The 21,551-nt window shown below is 37.0% G+C and overlaps 1 protein-coding gene across 1 annotated transcript; it reads right to left on the reverse strand.

The window, feature by feature from the left end:
• Positions 1–10,232: 10,232 nt before the first annotated feature.
• LOC116169055 (torso-like protein) lies at positions 10,233–11,285 on the reverse strand. Its single transcript, XM_031485082.1, has one exon. It carries the CDS (start codon positions 10,953–10,955, stop codon positions 10,233–10,235), a length of 723 nt encoding a protein of 240 aa, XP_031340942.1. The 5' UTR covers positions 10,956–11,285.
• Between the last annotated feature and the right edge of the window lie 10,266 nt (positions 11,286–21,551).

The following is a 21,551-nucleotide window of genomic DNA, read 5'->3' on the forward strand; positions in this document are numbered from 1 at the left end:
TCGTGCTGTTGCGACAGAACCGCTCCGATTCCAATGAGGAGGCGTCTGTTTGGACATAAAACGGACGTGACAAATCTGGACAACTCAATATTGGTGTTGATATCAGGCTTTGTTTAATTATCTGGAAGGTCCTTGACTGTTAACTACATATCTCAGGCCGGCCCGTGTGGCGCAGTTCAGTTAAAGCTGGACTGTGGTGCTAGGGTCCCTGGTTCGAATCCGGGTTCGGGCATGGATATTTGTAAATGTATAGTGGGTTGGGTTGGTAGAGCAGCCTTGGCTGAAACCCCGCCCACTCAAAAATAAAGGCAAAAATAAATAAATAAAATAAAGTATTTCAGTTCTTGTCTGCAGAATTGGCATTTTTCTTAAGATAATTTAATATTTGTTTTAGATAATCTTTCGAACACCTGTTTAGAAATATCCAGGTAAAAATGGAACGTCTGCGTTACAATGATAATGTCGTCTAACTAAACGAAAAGGTATGGCTCTAATTCGCTGCCAAGTTGCTGGACTGTTCGTAAGGTCAAAGGGCATCCTTTTACATTGGAGGTCACGGTATTGTAAACGCTGTGAATTCCCTTGACTCTTTCGCTACTGGCACCTGCCAATATGCCGACTGGCCTCCAACGATGTAATAAAGTTGGCGTTCCTGAATTTCGTTAAAATCGACGAAATAAAGGGAATTGGATAGGCGTCCTTTCGCGTCACAGAATTTAATTTTGGGTAGTTTACGCAAAAACGGAACGTATTCGGTACTAATAAAATGGGGGAATTCAACATTTGTTGCAGTTCTACATCAATTTGAGCTTGGACTGTGGGTGATACCGGGTAGTATCGCTGTTTGACAGGCTGTGCTGTAGTTACTGTATGGTGCCCAACTAAATGTTTGTAACCAAGTTTCGGATTCATTGATGAAAAGGAGATTTCGGTGAGCTTCTGTAGTCTTTTGATCTGCTGTTAAAGTTTCTGTTGAACAGATGGAGTCGACCACTGATGGATGTGCTTCTTGTGAATTAAAACTCCCCCTTCCGTAAATTTGGGATGATTTCCATCTGGACCCAGAAGTCTACTCCAAAGATGAAGGTATGTTGTAGTTCAATACTTCGACCATCCTCACTCTCTCCGGACCGGACAGGGCTCCAATTAAGTTGAAAGGTTGCCGGCCGGTGATTTAGATTTTCGAAGTTGCAATCCTAAGGATTTTAATAATTGGAATCCACACTTCAATTCGCACCGGCCTTTGGTTTTGTATTCCAGAACTTCCACTTCTATGTATGTCTTTCATCACCTTCCGTATGCGTAAATATAAAATCTAAAACAGGACTTATCTTGTTGGTGATTGATTTTCTAAGCAAACGTAATTTTAGAGCCCACTGATCGATTCGAATTAATGGCCCCCTTGCCCGTTTCCCGAGTATGAGGGGCAATTGCATAAAGTAACGTTTGGTTTCCCGCAGCGATAACAGTGGACACGTTTGGGTTGACCACATGATCTTGCCACGCGACCACTCTGACTAAGAATATGTGTACCAAATATGGTTCCAATCGGTTCAGCCGTTTAGCCTGAAATCAGAGTTTGACACACTTGCGCATGCGCGATTCTGCCCTAAAGCTTTTCAGTTCTTCCAAGATTCAGCCGTTTAGTCGGAAATGAAAGTACCGACGGACCGATGTCATCTAGATTTTATTTGATTCGGATTCCTGGTGCGTCAAAACGTGTACTTCTGTCACTACCCCACACGTCAAATTGTGTGTTTCACTAAATGACTATGGCTCGTACTAAACTTTTCGTGAAAGGACGGATTTCACTAAAAGACTATGACATGTGCACTACAAACATTATACCAAATCCCCCTTCAATTGGTTTAGGGGATTTTCAATGAGGGGTCGCAAGGGTATAATATTGTATAAATTGTTACGTTCCTTTTTCTCTTTCAGTTTTTCGTTAGTTTTGTTGCCTTCGAAACCCCTTTATAAGTTTTATTTTCATTTTACTTTAGGTTAGGATTCATATTTAGTTTTAGAATTAGGGATTTTTTTTGGGTTTCGTTGGTGGTTGTATACAAGTGGCGTACCATTCTATAGTATTCATTTTATTTCTTTTGGGATTATAAGTTACGTTTGGAATTCGCCGTATTTTTTTTTCCTTATATCTGTGATGCCGTTTTTACCCTCTTCCTATTTCTTTTGGCTCTTTAATCTTTTCCCTTCCTTTTCTGCTCATTTATCTTTCACCCTGCTTTCTACGTTCTGTGTCGCTTCTTTGGTTTCCTCTGTAGGGTCCTCTATCGTTTGTGTGTTGTATTAATTTTTCCCGCCATACGTTTATTTTCCCGCCTTTTTGTTATTTCCGCTTAGTGTCCGATACTTTTTGATTTTTCCCCAAATTTCGTCCTTGATTGCGTGATCGTCTTCCTTTTTATTATTTCCGGAGGCCATTCTAATAATTATCGTTCTGCTGTACGTGCATGAAGTTTTATAAATTTTTATCCAAGCCTAATTGGGATTCAGCCTCTTTTTTTGAAATCACCAGAAGCTCGGAGAAGTTTTATTATTGCGAGCCGCCCATATTTTGGGGATTTAGCGATTTCTTAAATCACGCAGTATTGTTCTATGATTATTTTACAACCCTTCGGTGTGCGTTTCCGTTTCGTCGTCATTAAATCCCTGTAGTTCCTCGCACACCGGATGACTCTTCCTTAAGGCCTCCACCACCTTGTGAGTATTTTTTTTTGGATTTGTTTGTCGTTTTGCATGTTGTTATTTTTCGTTCCCCTTGTAGGCCCTTCTTTTTTGTAATTTAATGTACTGGTGTCTACCTACTACCTTCAATTTAAGCAGCCCCTAGACGACACCATCAGCCGGCTCCGAAGACAAGAAGACGCCGTTTACCCCCGTTTTCGTTTCCCTAATTAATTATTCCTTTTCTATTCAGTACTTCCCCTACCGCTTAAGTTTCGTTCCTCTATTCTTCACCCTATTTTCCCCATGTTCTTTACCGCCCCCTTCTCTATATAACGTTACCCTTAACGTCGCCTGCTGGACCCAGCCATATAAACTGCGAGTATTGTATTGTATTGAGTTCTGTCACAAATTGTTTGTTATATTTCCCCTTTTGTTTCGCCCCCAATCACTCCCCATATAAAAAAATAAATAAATAAATAAATAAAAAATCAAGAAAGGTAACCTCACTGCCATTATGTAATGTGAGATCTCACAATAAGCAGTAAACCAGTATTTTAAGTAGTCTGGTAATTATATATATTTTCGTTGAGTGTTGCTCGTTATACAATAGTTCCTACCTAGCCCCCATCCCTTTTTCCTCCCCTAGATTATTGTTGTCCCCTCAAAAAAAAAAACCTAATGCAAACAGTTTGCTTTTATTATCATTTATTGAGTCACAATTTTGTTATACCTATAGTTTGTTTAAGTCCCAGGCGAAATTAAATAATATGTTATGCTTCCTTTAATTAGTGTGTCGTATTTCTCCCCTTCTTTTGAGCCTTAGCTTCCTCGACCATGAGAGGGCTACTTTCTAATTTTGGAGCACGGATCCCTAACAGGGAAAATAAAAATTAGTGGCGCCTTAAATTTTATCTCTTACCCGCCTAGTCTGTCCATGAGCAGCCGCAGCCGTGGTTAGGGCTATTTGTTCTTTGTTTCCCGATTTATTTTGTGCCCCGTTTACTCCGCGTTCTTGACCACGTTACAAAATGTAAAGTGAAGATGTTTAGAAATATACTATATCTGTACATTACGTTTTCTTATAAGGTGTTGAATTCCTTCCTCACAACTCCTCAAACAAGGTGGCTTGATTAATTTGGAGATAATTATATTGTTTCATGTAAACCAATTTGGAGACCTTTCTGTGCAGTAACCCATTTGCAAAAACCTGCCCAAATGATTGAGAGGGATGTGCTATTATTCAATAATATTAGACAATTATTAATTTTGTACTTCTTATCAGTCAGCTAAGTACTTAAGATGCGACATGCATAGATAGGAAACGCATTCTTCCTGAATAGATAGATGTTTTAATCTCATTGTGCTTATGTTTGAATAATACACAAACGCTTTAAGAAATAAGAAGTACTTGGATAAAAACAGTTGAGTATCTATCTACGAGTATTTAGTAACCGTCTGCACAATGCAGTAGTTTTGCGCGCATTTTCAATATTGGAATAAAGGAAACGCATCTACCGTGGTACGAGATAAGACGAATCCATTATTATTTATTTACAATTCTGTACCTATACATCTATCCTGCATTAAGTTCAGACTAGAAAATGAGTTTTGATGCCACCAATGTACTCCTTCAGATAAAATGCGGACCCTAGTTTCACGTTTCATTCTGCCTAATTTGACAGTTATAAATTTAAAAGACGACAACATACACGGAGCACTTTTTTCTTATAAAAGAAACAAGATTTTGAGATGAAGATAAGCCGTGTTTAGAGCGTGTTCGCACGATCTGCAAAATATGCTGAATTCGATTACGTCGAGAGGGTAGTATCCTTTTAAATGTTGGAATTGGAGGAAGGTTTCCGGGATAAACCTTTAGAGATGCGACTCTATAGAGCGACTAGAGATTGAGAAAAAAAGGAAGTTTACTTTTAAGCAATTAAGTACAAAGCTCCGGTTTAGTACTGGCAAGATTTTATCTTAATGAGGCGTTTTAGACGAACAAAGAAGTTTCTATTAACTAGCCACGTGGGGTTTTGATAACGATTACGTCACATCGGTAATGCCACCCTGGTTTCCGGGCGTATACCTTCAGACGTCCCTTCATTAATTGTCTACGGTGATTTAGTGAATAATAAAGCGGCGTGGATAAATTGGATCAGATTGATAAGGTGTTTGTTAGACGTTCGGGGTAACATAATCCATTACATAACTTATACATCAGACAATAATGTGCCCGAACAACACAATAGGTGGGTTAACGATTTGCGTTAAATAAATAATTAGTTCACCTCCGGCGAGGGATTTCGGAGACGAGAATCATTAACGCCCGAGTAACATTTGTTATGTGAAAGTGACACGTAAGGGATGTTCATTCTTTACGCACTCTTTTTAGTAGGGACTACCGACTCTATATTCATTAATCTTTATTTGTAAACGTAATGTTCTTCTGAATGTAGGTATAGTAAAAGCGCGAACGGACGGACCTTTTAGCGGTGGATGCGGCAACAGCACAAGTATTTTAAAAGTAGTAACGGATTTGATCTTCCTTTTGGTTCTGTGTCTTTAACTATTAACAAACCTTCGTCGCAGCACTAGTGAGATATCTACCCTAATAAATGTAAAACGTGTTTTAGTAACAGAATCTCATTGAATGTAAAACAAATACATTAAGAAATAAACCATCGTCAATTATTGCTCAGTCTTTGCAACTAATTAGTAAATAAAAGGTGATTTTCCCAATTTGGAGAATTTTTGAAAGTCGCATAAGTCATAATAAATAAGAATTTCTTTTGAAATGCCCATTCATTCTGGAAAGTCATGTATGATGACAAACGGAAATGTTGAAAAATTCTATATAAACATTGAAATTTTTTATTCAAAAAGACGATTTTGTGTAAAATTTAATATAACACTTTTCAGTAAAGAGACACTACTTGACTCGGAAATTAAAGTAGGTACTCGGCTCCAAAGGGGCCTAGTACATCAATATTTCTTCTTATATGCCTATGCACAAAAGTACCTAAACACTGTAAAACCTAGAAAAATAACGGAGCAAACATCCTAGAAGATAAAGCTCCACTCCCATGCTTAAAACCCAATGCAGGTAATCCAAACTTTAAATACAGAATCCGGCAATCTACAGTAAACAAGAAACGAAGAATCGCATACGAATTTCAGTGGAGGAATTTTTTGACCCTCAGCTCTCGATTTTTTATCGGGCACATAGTACTGATCTCTGAACTCGGAGAAATCGATTGGCGAAGATTCGACATCGCTGTCTCTTTTCATTCTCGAGTTAGACGAGGAACACACGGATAGACAAAACTATCACAGAAGGGGCACGCAATTCTAAAAGAAACAAAACATATAGAGCGGTCCATTGCTGTGTTCGGTCAAAATACCACTCAACAGACACCTACCTAGCTAGCTCAAATTGCACCATTATTATTATTTTTTAATTTACCTTTGGTCACAATTGGGGGTTCTCACACGAAGAAATTTACTGTATAGATTTAAAAATTTGAAAGATTCGAAGGCCTTAATCAAATTCCTAAAATCCAATGAAAACGCTACTCGAATTTTAAAATAGATCCGAGATTCCATTCGAATAAAAGAACTTTATATTACAAATTATGTGTCAATTTGAATCACAATTTGAACTCCAGCTTGAATTTTATTTCTTTGTCAGATTTTGCAACCGTTCCCGTCAAGATTATTTTTGTTGAGTTCGAAAGCTCTTATCATTTAGAAGACGACGGCAAATATTTTAAAATTTTACCTCCGTTAAGCTATGTTAAATTAAAATTAGCAATGTCATGCAGGTTTACGCCGGTAACCAGTTTTCATAAGCGACCTTTTTGCCAACCTTAGGAATTATAATTAACAATGAGCCTTACTGGACTACCGACTTTAGACATTTCAATCCGGCCAATTAAGTAAGTGCAATGAACAGTAGCTAAATAAATATGTTGCAATAAGCAGCATCCGATTATGTCGCGAGGGGTCTCAAAAGAAGCATTTAATTTAAATTTTAAGATCTACTACATTTGTTTAACACGTTAGCAGGCCGCACAATTAATTAAAGAAGTTTTAATTTTTGGATGTAGATAACCGAATAGGTACCTACGCTATCAAATGGCCGAATTTCATAAAAGGTAAAGTCGTTGTTTAGAGGAGATCTTTTGTCTTTGGGTGTTTTCCTAGTTACATTTGTAAGTGCCGTATTCAATTTTGAGTATCATTCAATTTTGTTTTCTTGGAACATTCACTTTACCGTCTCGTATTTGAATTTGATTTCGATAGTTCCGTAAATTTATTTTGCAGCCGTAAGATCGTTTAATTGTGTTGTACAATTAATTTCACCGCATCGTACCTATTGTGTTTGTTTTTTAGTAAACTTTGCAGTGCTGGTTAGTTGTCAAGATAAGCGTTTGTTACTTTCTGCTCCATTAATTGTAACGGGAGGGAGGGGGGGATATTGTTTCGCTTTCCTGCATTTGCTTTCCCGTAGATACCGCTAATTTGTGTTTTGTTGCTTTAATTCCCACTTAGGGGAATTCCTGTGCACTTTAATTTTAGCATTTACCAGTAGCCGGCCGTCGTTTTTCGTTTAGAATTCCGGGAGCTGCCATTTACCCCGTTTGAGTCAGAGGCTTCCCACTTTCACCAAGCAGATCCGTACCTCTTGGTGGGTCTTGAGCACATCCGATCGTCTGGCCGTCGTAACCGCTGCCGTGGAGTTTATTGAGTTGTAATTCTATTTTTTTTCTTAATAAAATTTTATTTTTATAAATTTTCCGTTAACTTTAAAGCTCACTCCTTTGATAATTTGATATTCTTGTGTGCCATTTGCAGATTGAGCGACGTCTTCTAAATCACCTGATCTAAATCCTTGACAGTCCGTATTTGAACGGATGTAATTTTTGTTATTGTAAAATACAATGCGTTGTTTATCTTGGTATACCAACGTTTTGTTAAATCAGTCGGATTGATGTATCGGGATCCGCACGAGGGGTTTGTCGTGACTTATTTTAGAGGACAAAGATTTCCTTCATTTTCTAAAAATTGCCACCATTTGCCTTAATTTCCCCAACATTTCTAGCATTGCCTTCAATTTCTCCAAATTTACCCTTACTTCCATATAGAAACCTTTATTTCCTTAAAATTTCCTCTAGTTTTTCTCAGGATTTTCTTAATATTTCCCTAGGATTTTCGAATTCCTTTGAAAGTTCCTCTTATTTTCTCAAAATGTCCTAATATTTGCCCAGAATTTCCTCCAACTTTGTCCATTTCCTACATATTCCCCAGCTATTTCCTCGACATTTCTTATATGAGAGACAACGATTTCCCTCGTCGTCAAGCTCTGATCGGGGTTGGTCACAACTTGTTTTGGGGGACAAAAGGTTCCTTTCATTTCCTCAATATTGGCACCATTTCCCTTAATTTCCCCAACATCGTCTTAAAATTCCCCAAATTTACACAAAATTTCTCCGAATGAGTAAAATGAGTAACGTTACTTCCCTATAGCATTTCCCTATTTCCTTATAATTTGCTCTAGATTTCCTAAAAATTTTCTCGGAATTTTTTCTCATTTCTTCCAAATTTTCTAAAATTTCCTCATTAATTTGAAATTGCCTCCTAAAATGGCCTAATATTTCCCCAAAATTCCCCCTAATTTTGTCCATTTTCTAGTTGTATACATCATTGGATTCACAATAAAAAGGGCTTTACGAATGTGATATCGGAATATCATGGCTGTATATTAAAAAAAATGAAGTTGATGATAGTTTCACAAAGACTAAACGTCGGATTAAAAAATTTACAACTCTATTTTAATGTTCCTGTGGAGAAGTGTCATCTGTTTTGCTCTAGGTCAAACGCCAGAAAAAATGTAAAATCCAAAAATCCGATTTTTTGAAAATATTGTAAACCCAAAAAATTTTTTCTAAACGCTACTTCTTCTTAGACCTGTAATTGCGCAACTTTTCTCCCATTTAACCACATTTGTATCTCCAGAATGGTCATAGTGGCACTTTTTATCTTGAACACAGTGTATACGGGATATATAGATATCTCAAAAAATAGGGCAGCCGAGGCTACCAAAACAAAAACGTTTCCCAAATGCACCGAAAGCGTAAAATCTAGTCCAAAATCAAGTGTAAAATGTTGCGTTTCTTCTTGAATTTTTTTTCCTCAGAACCATACAGAAATTATGATTTTTAAAATGTTTTGCCAAATCTCGTACTCCTAAACGGGGGTGCGTAAATATTTTCAACTGGCGTCCCTCCGGCTTTAATGAATAATCATTTTTTTCGAATTTTCAAAAACTAATTTTGGATTCGTTATTTTCATGTTGAAAGAACATTTTTCAGTAATTTTCTAAGTGTTCAAATATTTCCTAAATACAACTTTTACCACACAGTCAAAAATAGTACAAAATGAACACAAAGTCAAAGTATGAAAAAATTTTTAATTTTAATATTTGAATAACTCGAGAACCATTAGATCGCAAAATTTTTATGATACGGCAAAAATAGCACAAAATGGTTACAAAATTATTGAATCGATAGAAATTGTGTCGTCCTTAGGATTAAGTTTTGACTTAAAAAATTTCGTTAACATTAACGAAAATAACATGGGAGTTGGTATACAAATCAGCACAAAACAGACGCAAATTAATGTGTTAAGGGCGTTTCGGTTCTTGCAACTTACCTAAAGCACGTCAAGAAGAGAGTTGTTTGGAAACGGCAGCGTAACATGTTGTATTTTGGTAAAAACAAACAAAATAGTGGCAGATAAAAAAGAAATACTGTAACAAAAGCTCAGTTGCTTTTAAAAAAGCGTTCAGCGTACCCTCGATTTACTCCTTGGCACTTGAACAAGATTTTCTATAGTTTTAATGAATTCGTGGGTCAATTTATCCTAGAGTTGGTAATTGCCAAGGAAGTACATAGAGCGTGCGTTTGTTTATCCTATAAAAAAGTACAAGACGAAAGACAGTGTTACTATGGAAACTTGTCGCATTAGTAGTTCGCGTATTCCCATTTAAATGTATGTACGCTAAATTAAAAATGTAAAGCGCTCTCTCAAAGTAAGTTTTTTCATTAAAAAAAGATACTTGCCAAGTAGCACCTTCCCTATATAAATTTTTTTATTGTATATTTATAATTTGAACGTAATCTCACAACTACAGACGTATAAAGTTCAATTTAAAGGAAAATTTAGAGCTCGTAAGTGAAAAATTTATAGGGAAAGTTTTAAATACCTCCGCTACATTTTCAACTTGAAAACAGATCGTAGATAAGAGTTTTTAATTAAAAACATTCATTAATTTACAGGTAAACAGTGTGTGCTTCTGACACTTTTTATTTACAACAGCAATGATCATCCACCAATATAACAATGGAATTTTGTAATTGATTTCCTTGTTCCTCGGCTATTAGGTGCTCGGAAAATATGTTGGGGCTTTTATTGTTCCGTTTTGGAGTAGAAATGAATTGCAAGTATTAGAGAGTTTGTCATTCTGAAGTCGCGTCACAAGGGCTTTATAGTCCGAACCAGTCGGGGATTGTTTCAGAAAACAAAAGAAAAGTAAACATAAGAGGAAAAAATCTTACCTGATACAATGAATTTCCAGTAACGAAGGAGTTGATGAAGTGGGATCCATATTTCCGCATAAACACCAAGACGCTGGTAACATCCCCAACACGCACATTGTCTATCTCACGTTCGACCATTTCGGAAATGCTAATGTTATTAGGAAGTCTCGATAGCTTAGCGGTATCACGGAATCTCGATAATCGCACTAGCACATAACAATGATCACCGTGTACGTAGGAAGAATTAATTCCTAAATATTTACTTATGTTATCTTGAGTCCAGCTCGCAGCAAAAGCCCTCCAGGGCCTTTGCAGACGTTCAAACGTAAAGTCTCTAAAATACGCCTGCAGTAATTGACGTAAATTGTCGCAGAATTCCATATGAAAGTCTCCCTCGAACACGGTTTTCTTTCCGGCTAGTTGGGGGCGAATAATTAAGGGATTTATATCGGTGAAAACGTCCACGGTTGGCTCCCGAAAGATCCAATTTGAATCGGACTCGTTCCTCGGCACCACCTTCATGCTGAGACTCAAATAGCCGTACCGCGTAAAGATGTCAATTGATCGTCCAACTTTGAGCTGAGCGTCGTACGATGATGACTCCTGGACGCCTTCGCCGTCGGCCGTGAACGCTATCACTAGCACGAGCAGCAGCGCCCTGCCCCACATCCTCGCCGCAACTGGCACCTGAACACAAATAGTATTATATAATACGGGATGCGCGCACACCTTCCTCCTGCACGAGGAGTCCCTAAAATTTCTACAACTAATCGAATTAATGAATAGCGCCGGCTTCCAACTACACAACTACTATAATACTACTCGTTTTTTTTAAAGGGACGCTCACGATAATTTACTACGGCGCGAATAAGTAGGAATTTCCCTGGGGCCGTAAATTTTATACGGATGATAATAAATTACTCGAAAATTGCTTTTTTGTAGACTTCCTAATAGTCTGCAACGATTCCTCTTCATACTTTAAGACAAGAGATTGGCAAAGAATGAAACACTGCATTTAAATTTATTATTAATATTCGCATTATTCAAAATATTTTTTTCGAGTAGAGTAAAAATAGAAATTACGCTGTTTGCGCCTCATGCTTGTCTGACCAGCTACTAAGGAAGCACCTACTGACTGGTTTTCCATGCGATAACTTATCGTTAACAGGGGGACGCGTATGACAGAAATGTACGAATAACTCGTCGGCATTGTATGCAGCCAAATTTTCTTAGAGACTTTTCATTTTGAAATTAACACAATTTCTTTTGGTGTAGTTGGTACGTCGACATACTTTTTTTATTTAGGTACTATTATATACAGTGCGTCACAACAATTTTTACCACCCGCCCGTTAGTAGTATTGCATTGGGGTACAAGATGACCTCCCACTTTTTTTTACGGAAATACACGTATTGAAGCACCGGGAACACGAATCCAGCAAAAGCTCGATGATGTGACCGGCTTTATGGCTCAGTGGTAGAGCGTTGGGTTATAAATCCGAAGGTCGGGTGTTCGAACCTGGGTTGAGGTGAATTTTTCATCTGTGGCGGAGATGGAAATTACCTTAGACCAGTTCCGAGCATTCTACCGGCTACTCCGAATTAGGTGTTCCTGCAGTTTTCCTAATTCGTAAGGTAAATACCGGAGTAGTATAGACCAACTTAAGACCTTCTGCAGAGGCACCTCTAAAAAGCATTATGCGGGTCACTCTGTAATTGAGCGCATGCCTGTTGAGGGCCCAGAACAAGAGAGGGATAATAAATAAATAAATAAATGTCGGTCTCTACTTTCATTTTGTGTTTTGATCGGATCGGATTTGGACCAAATTTGGTGCACATATTCTTAGCCATACAAGACAGAGCTGAATATCATTTGGGCAGAATCGCGCAAGAAATTGCAATTCAGAGCTTCTAAAAAGACTCTAAGAGAAAGCTCTAAGAGAATTACCAAGAGACGATAAGAGGAAAACGTTTTGCGACGACAGAGAAGATTCTTGGGAGACACCGAGACACCAAGAAAATTCTAAAGCTCCATTTCCATGAAGAATGTGGTTCAAATATTTCAGCCTCATAATAAAATTTCATTCAAAGTTACAGTGAGTCGCAGAAAATCATGGGCGAAATAAATTTAAATTGTTTTTACAACCATGAAAGACCTTTTACCAGGAAAGGAGATCTTATTCAGCTTTATATCCGTTAATTACCCATTAATGGTTTTTAATTTGCTAATGGTATACGAAATCCAACATTAAAACCGGAAATGTCATACAGTTTAAGGAAAATATCGACGTGATAGGATAGGAGACCCCGCCGTTTGACCTCACATTCAAGTAATTAGTTGAATGCGAGGTTGAATGGGTTACAGTAACTGCCTCCGATTAAGTCGAGATTACATCCGTTAGGTGCGCTCTTAGAAAATTTGAATTTTGACACGGCTCCCGTATTTTTAATACCTCTGGATAGGACGTAATCAATTAAAAACTGTTTTAATTTCTAGCGTTATCGCAAGGACACGCCGTCGAACTGGACAAACCGTCGAATCAGCCATGACACGCGAATTTTATATAAGGTAAACGCTTAATATAGAAACATTTTGTTTCCCTCCCACGTGAGTCCCACTTGTTCAGTTTTCCTTTTTTGCTCTGTTTATCACCTCCCAAAAATACTTTTCTATTTTTATTTCCCCGATTTGTTCTTTGTATTCTTTATGTTTTTCCATCTTTTTTTCTTTACATTTTCTTTTGTACTTTTTTCTGTCTCTATATTTTTCCTCTTTTTCCATCATTTTTCTATATTGTTGTGTAAACTGCAGTGGTTCTCGTTTCTCTAGGTTTAAATAATGCCGACGATAAGAGCGAGCCACCCTGTATTTGAAAAATTAATGATATGGACGTAATTTGGTTTTGGCATTGGAGGTTTCAGACGGGACATCCTGTACAATGTTGTAATTTATTTTGTTTGGGACCTGAGGGATATGTTGTCAGGTGGACACAGAATTTTGAGATTTTATTTATTGGTCATTGTAACGTTTACTGTCTTTTATGAGTGGAAATTGGGAACTTGTTAAGGGCTGTTATTGTATTTAGATTAGTGTATGAAATTAGTGGAACGCATTAATAAAGAGACGACGCATGAAAGAAGTCTTATCTGGGTACATGTGCGTATAAAAGCTGTTATCGGGCAAACTAATTGTACGGTTTTGTTAAAATAACACCCGCATTGATAAGCGGGACACAGATGGGCCGTCGTTTTGCGGAAACTGAAAGTGGAGGTCTCATTCCCTTAAATAAGCGTCCGTCCATTCGGGCGCACTTCTACCGTGTTGAACTGCTTTTAGGAGAGTAGCCATAGAGTCCTGGAATTTTTGCAATAGGAAGTCTATACCTTGAAGGTGTCTTCGTTGTCTTAAGGGAAGGGGCCCTCATGAATTATTTCCTGAGATGCTGTTTTTTAAAGTAAAACGTGCTTAAGCTTTACATGCGACAAGCAATTGGTCTCAGATTTTGCATACGCATGCCTTTAGTTGTTGCCAAGTAAAACTTTTGAAAATTGGGAGGGGGGGGGTGTACACACAGTTCATGGTGTTCTAATGAAAGCTTTCAGCGAATGAAATTGATTTCTACTAACATAATTCCTTATATCTCAAGAACAGATTGTCGGAGGAGCGTACTCACAAAGGGTGATTGGGACGGAAGAGATATATTGATTGGCAATGTCAAAACTTTCCGTGCAAATATCTACAGAACGTAGCGTCGGAGGAGGGTACTCTCAAAGGGTGGAATGATCGTCTAGATGAGAGCTCACGAGAAACATCTACTGGCTACGTAAGTTGTGCATATCTGGAAAATGTTGGAGGAAAATACCAACAAAGGGAAGATGCACTATTTAGGAGAATTTCTCTAAGGGCTTGATGAATGTTTATATGTAAAGAGCTCCTTGCTCATCAATTATTTACCAAAAAAGTAAACATCGATAAATATACTATGCTATTACCTTATAACACAACCATTTACTATGGTATTTTAGCGCTCCCGGAAAGTTTACCGAAAACAGTTTACCGAAAACAGTTAACCGAAAACAGTTTACCGAAAAACAATTCATCGAAATGGCAATATACCGAAAGAACAGTACGTCGAATTTCAATTGACCGAAAAGCAGTTCTACCGAATCACACTTTACCGAAAGGAAAGTTTACCGAATATTAACATAACCATCGAGGTGGAAATGTGCTTGTCCGAAAAGATGTTTTTTTTTGTAAAATTCGCCATCCTCAACCAAACGATCTTACGCCCAATTTGCAAACTGTTGGCAGTTCAGGTGGTCCTAGCCAGTTCATAATTTTGCAACGTCTGTTCATCCGCCTCTCGAAAATGAACGGTCCGATTACAATAAAATTTTGCAGGTGGATTCTTTATCAAATTTGTAGATCGGAGTTCGTGAATTGGCAATGTAGGTAAAAAAAATGAAGGCCACGATCTTACTGATGGTTGGGTCAAAACATCAAACGCGAATTGCGACTGAACGAGACGTCGGAATTTGGAATATTGTTAATGTACAATTATATTAAACAGGAAAGGTCCAAGATGACATTGCTGATACAATTATTACGGGAGAAATTTTCGGTAAACTCTCCTTTCGGTAAAGTGTGATTCGGTAAAACTGCTTTTCGGTATTTTGAAATTCGACGTATTGTTCCTTCGGTATATTGCCATTTCTGTGAATTGTTTTTCGGTAAACTGTTTTCGGTAAACTTTCCTAGTTTAGTGCGTTTTATCTGCACAAGAGTTGTGCGCAATTTATACTTGTTTTATTTACTATTGTGTAAATAATTACCGATCTCCCTCTTCCTCCCATGTATGTGAATTGCCCGTCCTTAATCCCCCTGCATATTTCCGTTTAAAATTCTCTAACCTCTCTTTCAGTAACACTTCTTCCTCTATTTTGCAGTTTTTATCTCTTGATTTTCTATTTTGTAGTCCTCTTCCCATTTTCCTTTAATACCTGTTCAGGCTTTAAAATCTGCGTCCAATTTTAACTCCTTCTCCTCCCTTTCATCGACCATATTTTCTATTTTACTTTTTAAGTCCTTCATTCCTTCTCTGTTGCACATCGTTATCACTCCCATTTCCTTCTCTCCACTTCTGACTTGTATTCCTTTCTCCTCTTTCCTTTAATCCCCCTATTTCCTTATCCCTTTTTTAACCCCTGGTGATATGCCTCCTTTTGCTTGATAGTCTCCTTCGAAAATTGGTCTTCCATATTGATTCATTCAGAATCCTGTTCTTTATTTTCTTCCAATTATTTTCTTCTATCCATGACTTTACCATCCCCACATCATATCCTCTTTTTTTCTGTTGTTTGCATCTATACCCCCCCCCCTCTATCTTCTCTTTGCTGTTAGTTTCTCCCTCCAAGCCTCGCCCTTTCCTTTCCCGTTCGTGCTTCTCTCTCAGTTCTCACGAATCCTTTGTCATTGGTACTGCACCTATATTCTTCATCTTCTACCGTTAGTTTCGTATGATTCTGTTTTTCCGATGCGGCATTTCGGTTTTTCAATCCAACACCAACCTTATTTTTTTTAATATTGACCAGGGTTTTTTCATTTTTGAGTAGCTTTTGACTTTTAACCTGGATTTTTTTTTGATTTTTGAGTAGCTTTTGAGTTTCCAAAACTAATGATGTATGACACTTGTTCAAACGCTTTTCAATAGAATTTTCTTGAAGTGAAGTCAATGCTTAGTCTTTATCTTTGAAAAAACTGCAAGTGACTTGTATTGAACAGAGATAGCAGAACGTATCATTCGTTTTTTTAGATCAAACGCTGCTCAAAAATGAAAAACAAATCTAAGCCCACCAGTATACTTAATTGACGACATTCCTACCTCTGAAGGTGCAAGCGCTTCCGCCGTTGATCAGAGTTAGTGGACCTAAACCCTGTAGCTCGATGGATGATGCTATAAACCTACAGTGATATTCAATAAGAAGTAGACATAGGGATTTGCGCGTATTGTTTTTCCCTATGTCGACTTTTAAATGATAACATCCCTTCTGAAGAACGCCTAATTTTATGCAACCAAAATAACTCATGCGCACGCATTCTGTTTTAACGAACCTTCCTAAATGAGTTCACATCTTTAAGTCTATTACTTTTTAGATAGATTGTTTGGCAGGTAGGTACTTATAAAAGCGACAGTAAAGTATTTAGGTTACGATGAAGAGATATTCAATTCGACCGCTATTTACCTTCAGTTTTTTATGGGATTCTCTTCCAGAAAAACTAAATGCGCAGTTTCATATCCTACGTTAAAACTGAGGGTTGTTTACGGTGCCTATGTGCATCGCATTTAAACAACCACTAATTTCAGAAGTGATCAACAAAATAAATCTCTTATGCTCCTTAAACTGTTACTGGAACTATATCAATTGGCAATATTAACTTTTTCTTCCGTTGAATACATCGTACACGAACGAAAGTAAAATATAGAAGCTAAAGCATATTTAAATTAATTAATATGATAGATCTTCATTTGTTGTAAGAAGTTACTTTGGTTGCATAAAATTAGGCGCCCTTCAGAAGAGATTTCGTCATTTAACAGTAGACATAGGGAAAAACAATACGCCCAAATCCCTATGTCTACTTCTTAATGAATATCATTGATAACACTACATTATATTGGCTACAAATCTTAATTAAACAATTACATCGTTCATTCGTTTCTGGTTTCTTAATTATGTTCTACTTGAAAATAAAACCTCTCCGCGAAAAAATTAAAATAATAATCGAAGCCTCCCAGACTTTCAAAGAAACTTAATCTGAATTTGATACACAAGCCATAATCAATGTAACCGCCTGTTATTTACAATCAACGTCGTTGCAAAAAACGTAATCACGTTTTAAATTTCTTTCTTTTGGGCGAAATTGAAAGCGAAAGATTATACTGATCAAAGAGATCTTAACGCAACCTGGTTAACAATTTATAATAATTATTTATCTATAACATTTGCATATAGATTTCAGAAGCCCGAATAATTAACCGGAGAGTGCTCGGAAGCCATTATCAAATACGATCATGTCAAATATACGTGATTGCAAAGCGTAATTTGTGAATCTAATTAAAATCGTTAAGGAGTAGAAGATCCTTTTATACGAAGCTTTAAAGCTATTTTTAATGGGATACGGCGAACCTTTGAGGGATCCTCTGCTATTGATGTTTTCAAACTAGGTATCCTATTCATCTAATGCACACTTAGAGCGATTGCACGCGTGTAGTGGGAAAGCTTGCGTAGGTATTTAGCGACTAACTGATGGTTTTTCCTACGGAATAAGAATAAATTGTTGCAATCCGTGGAGGAAATGCGCCCTGTCACATTAATCTAAGTGTGTGCGTCATAATAAATTATTTTGAAAAACGTTTCCTGCGCTTTGCTTAAAATATGAGTTTCTTCCTACGACTGCAGAATATGCCAGAGACAACGGGAACGTACACGACAATCCTTACAAAAAGAGCAATCAAATAACAATCGGGTATGCATATTCTTATATCCTTGCTACTACATTGCGGATAGGCTAAATTGCTAGGAATTATCCTGGGAGTTAAGATTATTTCCAATGCGCATAAAACTGTATAATATTCAGGCGTGGACATTTAATTACCTTTCCTATTGATTCCCTCATTACAATTTCCGCAACGGCAAGTAGTAATGAACTTAAAATAAACGTGCCTAGAAATTAGGCCACTTAAAAATTAGATAACCAAGCTCTCGGGGGTTGTCCAATTTCAAATCTATTTATTATTCACGGTCCTTGTGCTTAGCGCATGTAATATTGCTAAAACTCCGTTTCCGTGACTTTTATTCGCTGTGGCAGTCTGGCAATTGTGCACAAATGTCTAATTTTTAGTACTAGTTCCATGCGCTTCAATATTCGCTTAATTAAAGCTGTAATTATACGTTGCCGAAGGACTTGTGCAATTGGATTCCGATAGCACTTCTCCTACACTTTTAGTAACCCACCACTTCGGGAACAAATGTCGATGACGTTTTAAAATTGTAACAAGCCACTTGCTATTGGTTTAACACAGTACAACGTGGTAATTTTTATTTATGCTCTTACTAGAATGCTCTTTGGAAATGTAATGTAAATCAAACGTATACCATAAATACCTATGTATGCGCTATAATTACCGAACTATAGTGCTGATGCAATTATCTATAATAACGGATGAATCAAAATAGAGTGTTTTACTGTAATCAATTCGAGTTTCAGCCCTAATAAAAAATAAACACCCCACAAAATTTGATTGGTTTTGGGCTGGTTCTACTTTAAAAACTCTGATCATTTACAAATTGATTTACATTAGTCACAATTATAGTTTTTAAACTAATCTCACTGTTTTATATTGATAGTATAGCGAAGATAATCGTGCAAGTAAATTATGTGTGCCATTTCGGAAATAGCGTCCAACACTCGCGTCTAGTGTTTATCAAAAATTAGAAGTTTCGAGTAGTTATCCTATATCCAAAAAAAGTGTAACTAAAACTAGTATAGTAACCATTAAAATAAAATACCCCCCCCCCCTCTCTCGACCATGCATAAATACGCCACTGACCACACGTACGTAGATTCGTAGCAAACTTATTATAATTTTAGATATTTACCATAAAAGGCTTCCTTAAGAAAACCGCTGTTTTGAAGACATATTCAGTGTTGCAGACAACATTTTCACCCTGTATATCAGGGCGATTCTATCAAACGTATATTACCTCCATAAACCCTAAACGGCTCCCCACCCACGGTTGAATATCTGGGTTATCTATGAACCGATTTTTTTTCCAATTAGAGTAAAACTATAAATTAAAATATGAACAAATTTTTCACTTCCGATTTGACCAAAAATAAATACACATTTTTTAAATAAAATAGAACAGCCGGTATATATTTTTATTGTTGGTGCACAGGCTGTATGTACAAAATGGAAACATGGAAAAATACATTTCATCCAAATAATAAGAAAAGTAATATGCAATAAAATACGGGGTCAAAATCTTTTTTCAACATCCCTTTTATACAAATGCAAATACATTTCATATACAGACCACATTCATTTGTGTGCAACAGCGTTGTTTGAAAAAGGTTATATCTGATCGTTTACGATAAGGAGTATTTATCAGGCAAAAAGTTAATTAATTTGAAAGAAATTCACATCTGGTTCTCATAACGCGGAGTGTTTCGAAGACGTGCATATGGGAGAAGTGGGGGACGTTTGGCGCGTTCCGTCGCGATTAACAATTTATCCTTAAATACTCGAGACAACTAGAAAACGAGGCTGCTGGTTTCGTGACGGTTAAAGAGTGTTCACGATATCAGTGGTAATTGATGATGTTTTCCTTCGAGATGTTGGTTTCCATCTTGGCACTGCACAAGCAATGGCACGAAACAAGCACAAACACCTGCACCTCTGCGTAAGCCACCTGCGGAATTTTCTCCGTCCGTAGAAATTTTACGTAATTAACATAGTATGTGATATGTTGTGTAATCTACATACGTCATTCGGACGTTTTGTTCGGTTTCAGCACCTACAGTAATGTTGGGTCATCCTGTATGTTGGTCGCTGATTTAGAATGAACGCCACTTCGATCATGTTATTCGAATTTGAGGTCAATGTGTTTGGAATTAGATAGATAGATAGAGTTTGTTTAAATAATCGCTTTGTATATTTTATTGTAATGTTGAATTACGTGTGAAACTGTAAATATCTGCATTGTGTTATTCTAAAGTTTATCTCCGGGCATTGCGATAAGTTTTTTATCGCTACGTTGAGCTAATTAATTTTGAAGATAAGCAGGTTTCGTCGATATGAAAACACAGGTGTTTAATTTCGTTGGTCAACGCATGAATTTTGATAAAAGAGTATAAGGCATAAGGTGTAGAAGGGGAGACTGGTTAAATAGCAGAAGACGTGAATCGCGACTTATTTGGTGGTGAACGTTATCGTTGCTTTTTGTTTCATGGGCACTTTTAGTGTATGACAGTTTGCCGTAATCGAATTTGTTTTTGAAAGACAGCCAGTCCTGTTTAATTGAAAAGTTGCAATAGAAGAAAGTTAGATAGTGAACTGAAGCGTTCGTCTCCGCCGCTTATGAAAAAGTTAGTCGGAGTGTCTATCGCGCGTTTATGGCTTATGTGAGGCCTTTCTTTAAGGTTTTCAAGTCACTCGTTGAATGGAACTTTTGAACCATCATTGAACCATTTGTAATTCACATAAAGCAAGTGCCGTTTAAATCGAGATTCAAGTACAATCAAAGAAGTGAACTTCCGAAGTATGTATCATCATTTGCGGTTTGTGTGTATGTGCGCCTGTCTAAAATCGCTGTTATAGCCAGATTATTATTAACACCTTAAGGTAATTAAGATTTTTTTTCAATTAATTTTTCAATCTATTGCTTGTTGCGTGGTATTTGGCTGTTGGCCCTGAGCGCCATTATTTTTTCAGATTTATTTTTGTTTGATTTATAATTGAATAAATTTGTTTCATCTGTAAATGCAAATTACGACCCACGATATAAGAGTTCTCATGCCAAATTCTCTGTTGGTAGGTTGGTACCCAGGGTTATGCCAGGTGTTTAAATAATCATTTTAAATTCGGTTATTTAGAATTGTGCATTTAGTATAGAAGATTTTGTTAGTACCTGTCTTTAATTGAACTATTATTAACAACTTACGGTAATTAAGATTTTTTTTCAATTGATTTGTTCAATCTATCGCTTGTTGCGTGGTATTTGCCTGTTGACCCTGAGCGCCATTATTTTTTCAGCTTTATTTTTGTTTGATTTATAAGTGAATAAATTTGTTTCATCTGTAAACGTGTAGCTTTGTATATGTATACGAGCTCAAATTACGACCCAGGATATAAGAGTTCTCATGCCAAATTCTCTGTTGGTAGGTGGTACCCCAGGGTTATGCCAGGTGTTTAAATAATCATTCGGTTATTTGCAATTGCGCATTTAGTATAAAAGATTTTGTTAGTACCTGTGTTTAATTGAAATAGCTGGACAGGTGCTTGTGGATGGTTTAGTGACCGTTTGCCATTGCACATAGCAAAATACGCAGGGTGACCATTATGTATAGAGTACAGCATATATCTCGGTAAATTTAAAAAAGCTCTTTATATCAATAACATTAATCTAGATATCCTACATCAAAATAAAACAAATGAACGTGTATGTTTCTTATTAAACCTTGAAGACAAAACGAAATTAGCAATAA

The sequence above is a fragment of the Photinus pyralis genome, unplaced genomic scaffold (genome assembly GCF_008802855.1).
Source record: "Photinus pyralis isolate 1611_PpyrPB1 unplaced genomic scaffold, Ppyr1.3 Ppyr1.4_LG4, whole genome shotgun sequence".
In the NCBI taxonomy this organism is placed as follows: domain Eukaryota; kingdom Metazoa; phylum Arthropoda; class Insecta; order Coleoptera; family Lampyridae; genus Photinus; species Photinus pyralis.

Coding starts and splice junctions, on each gene's coding strand:
- LOC116169055 (XM_031485082.1), bottom strand. CDS start 10,955: ATGTGGGGCAGGGCGCTGCTGCTCGTGCTAGTGATAGCGTTCACGGCC.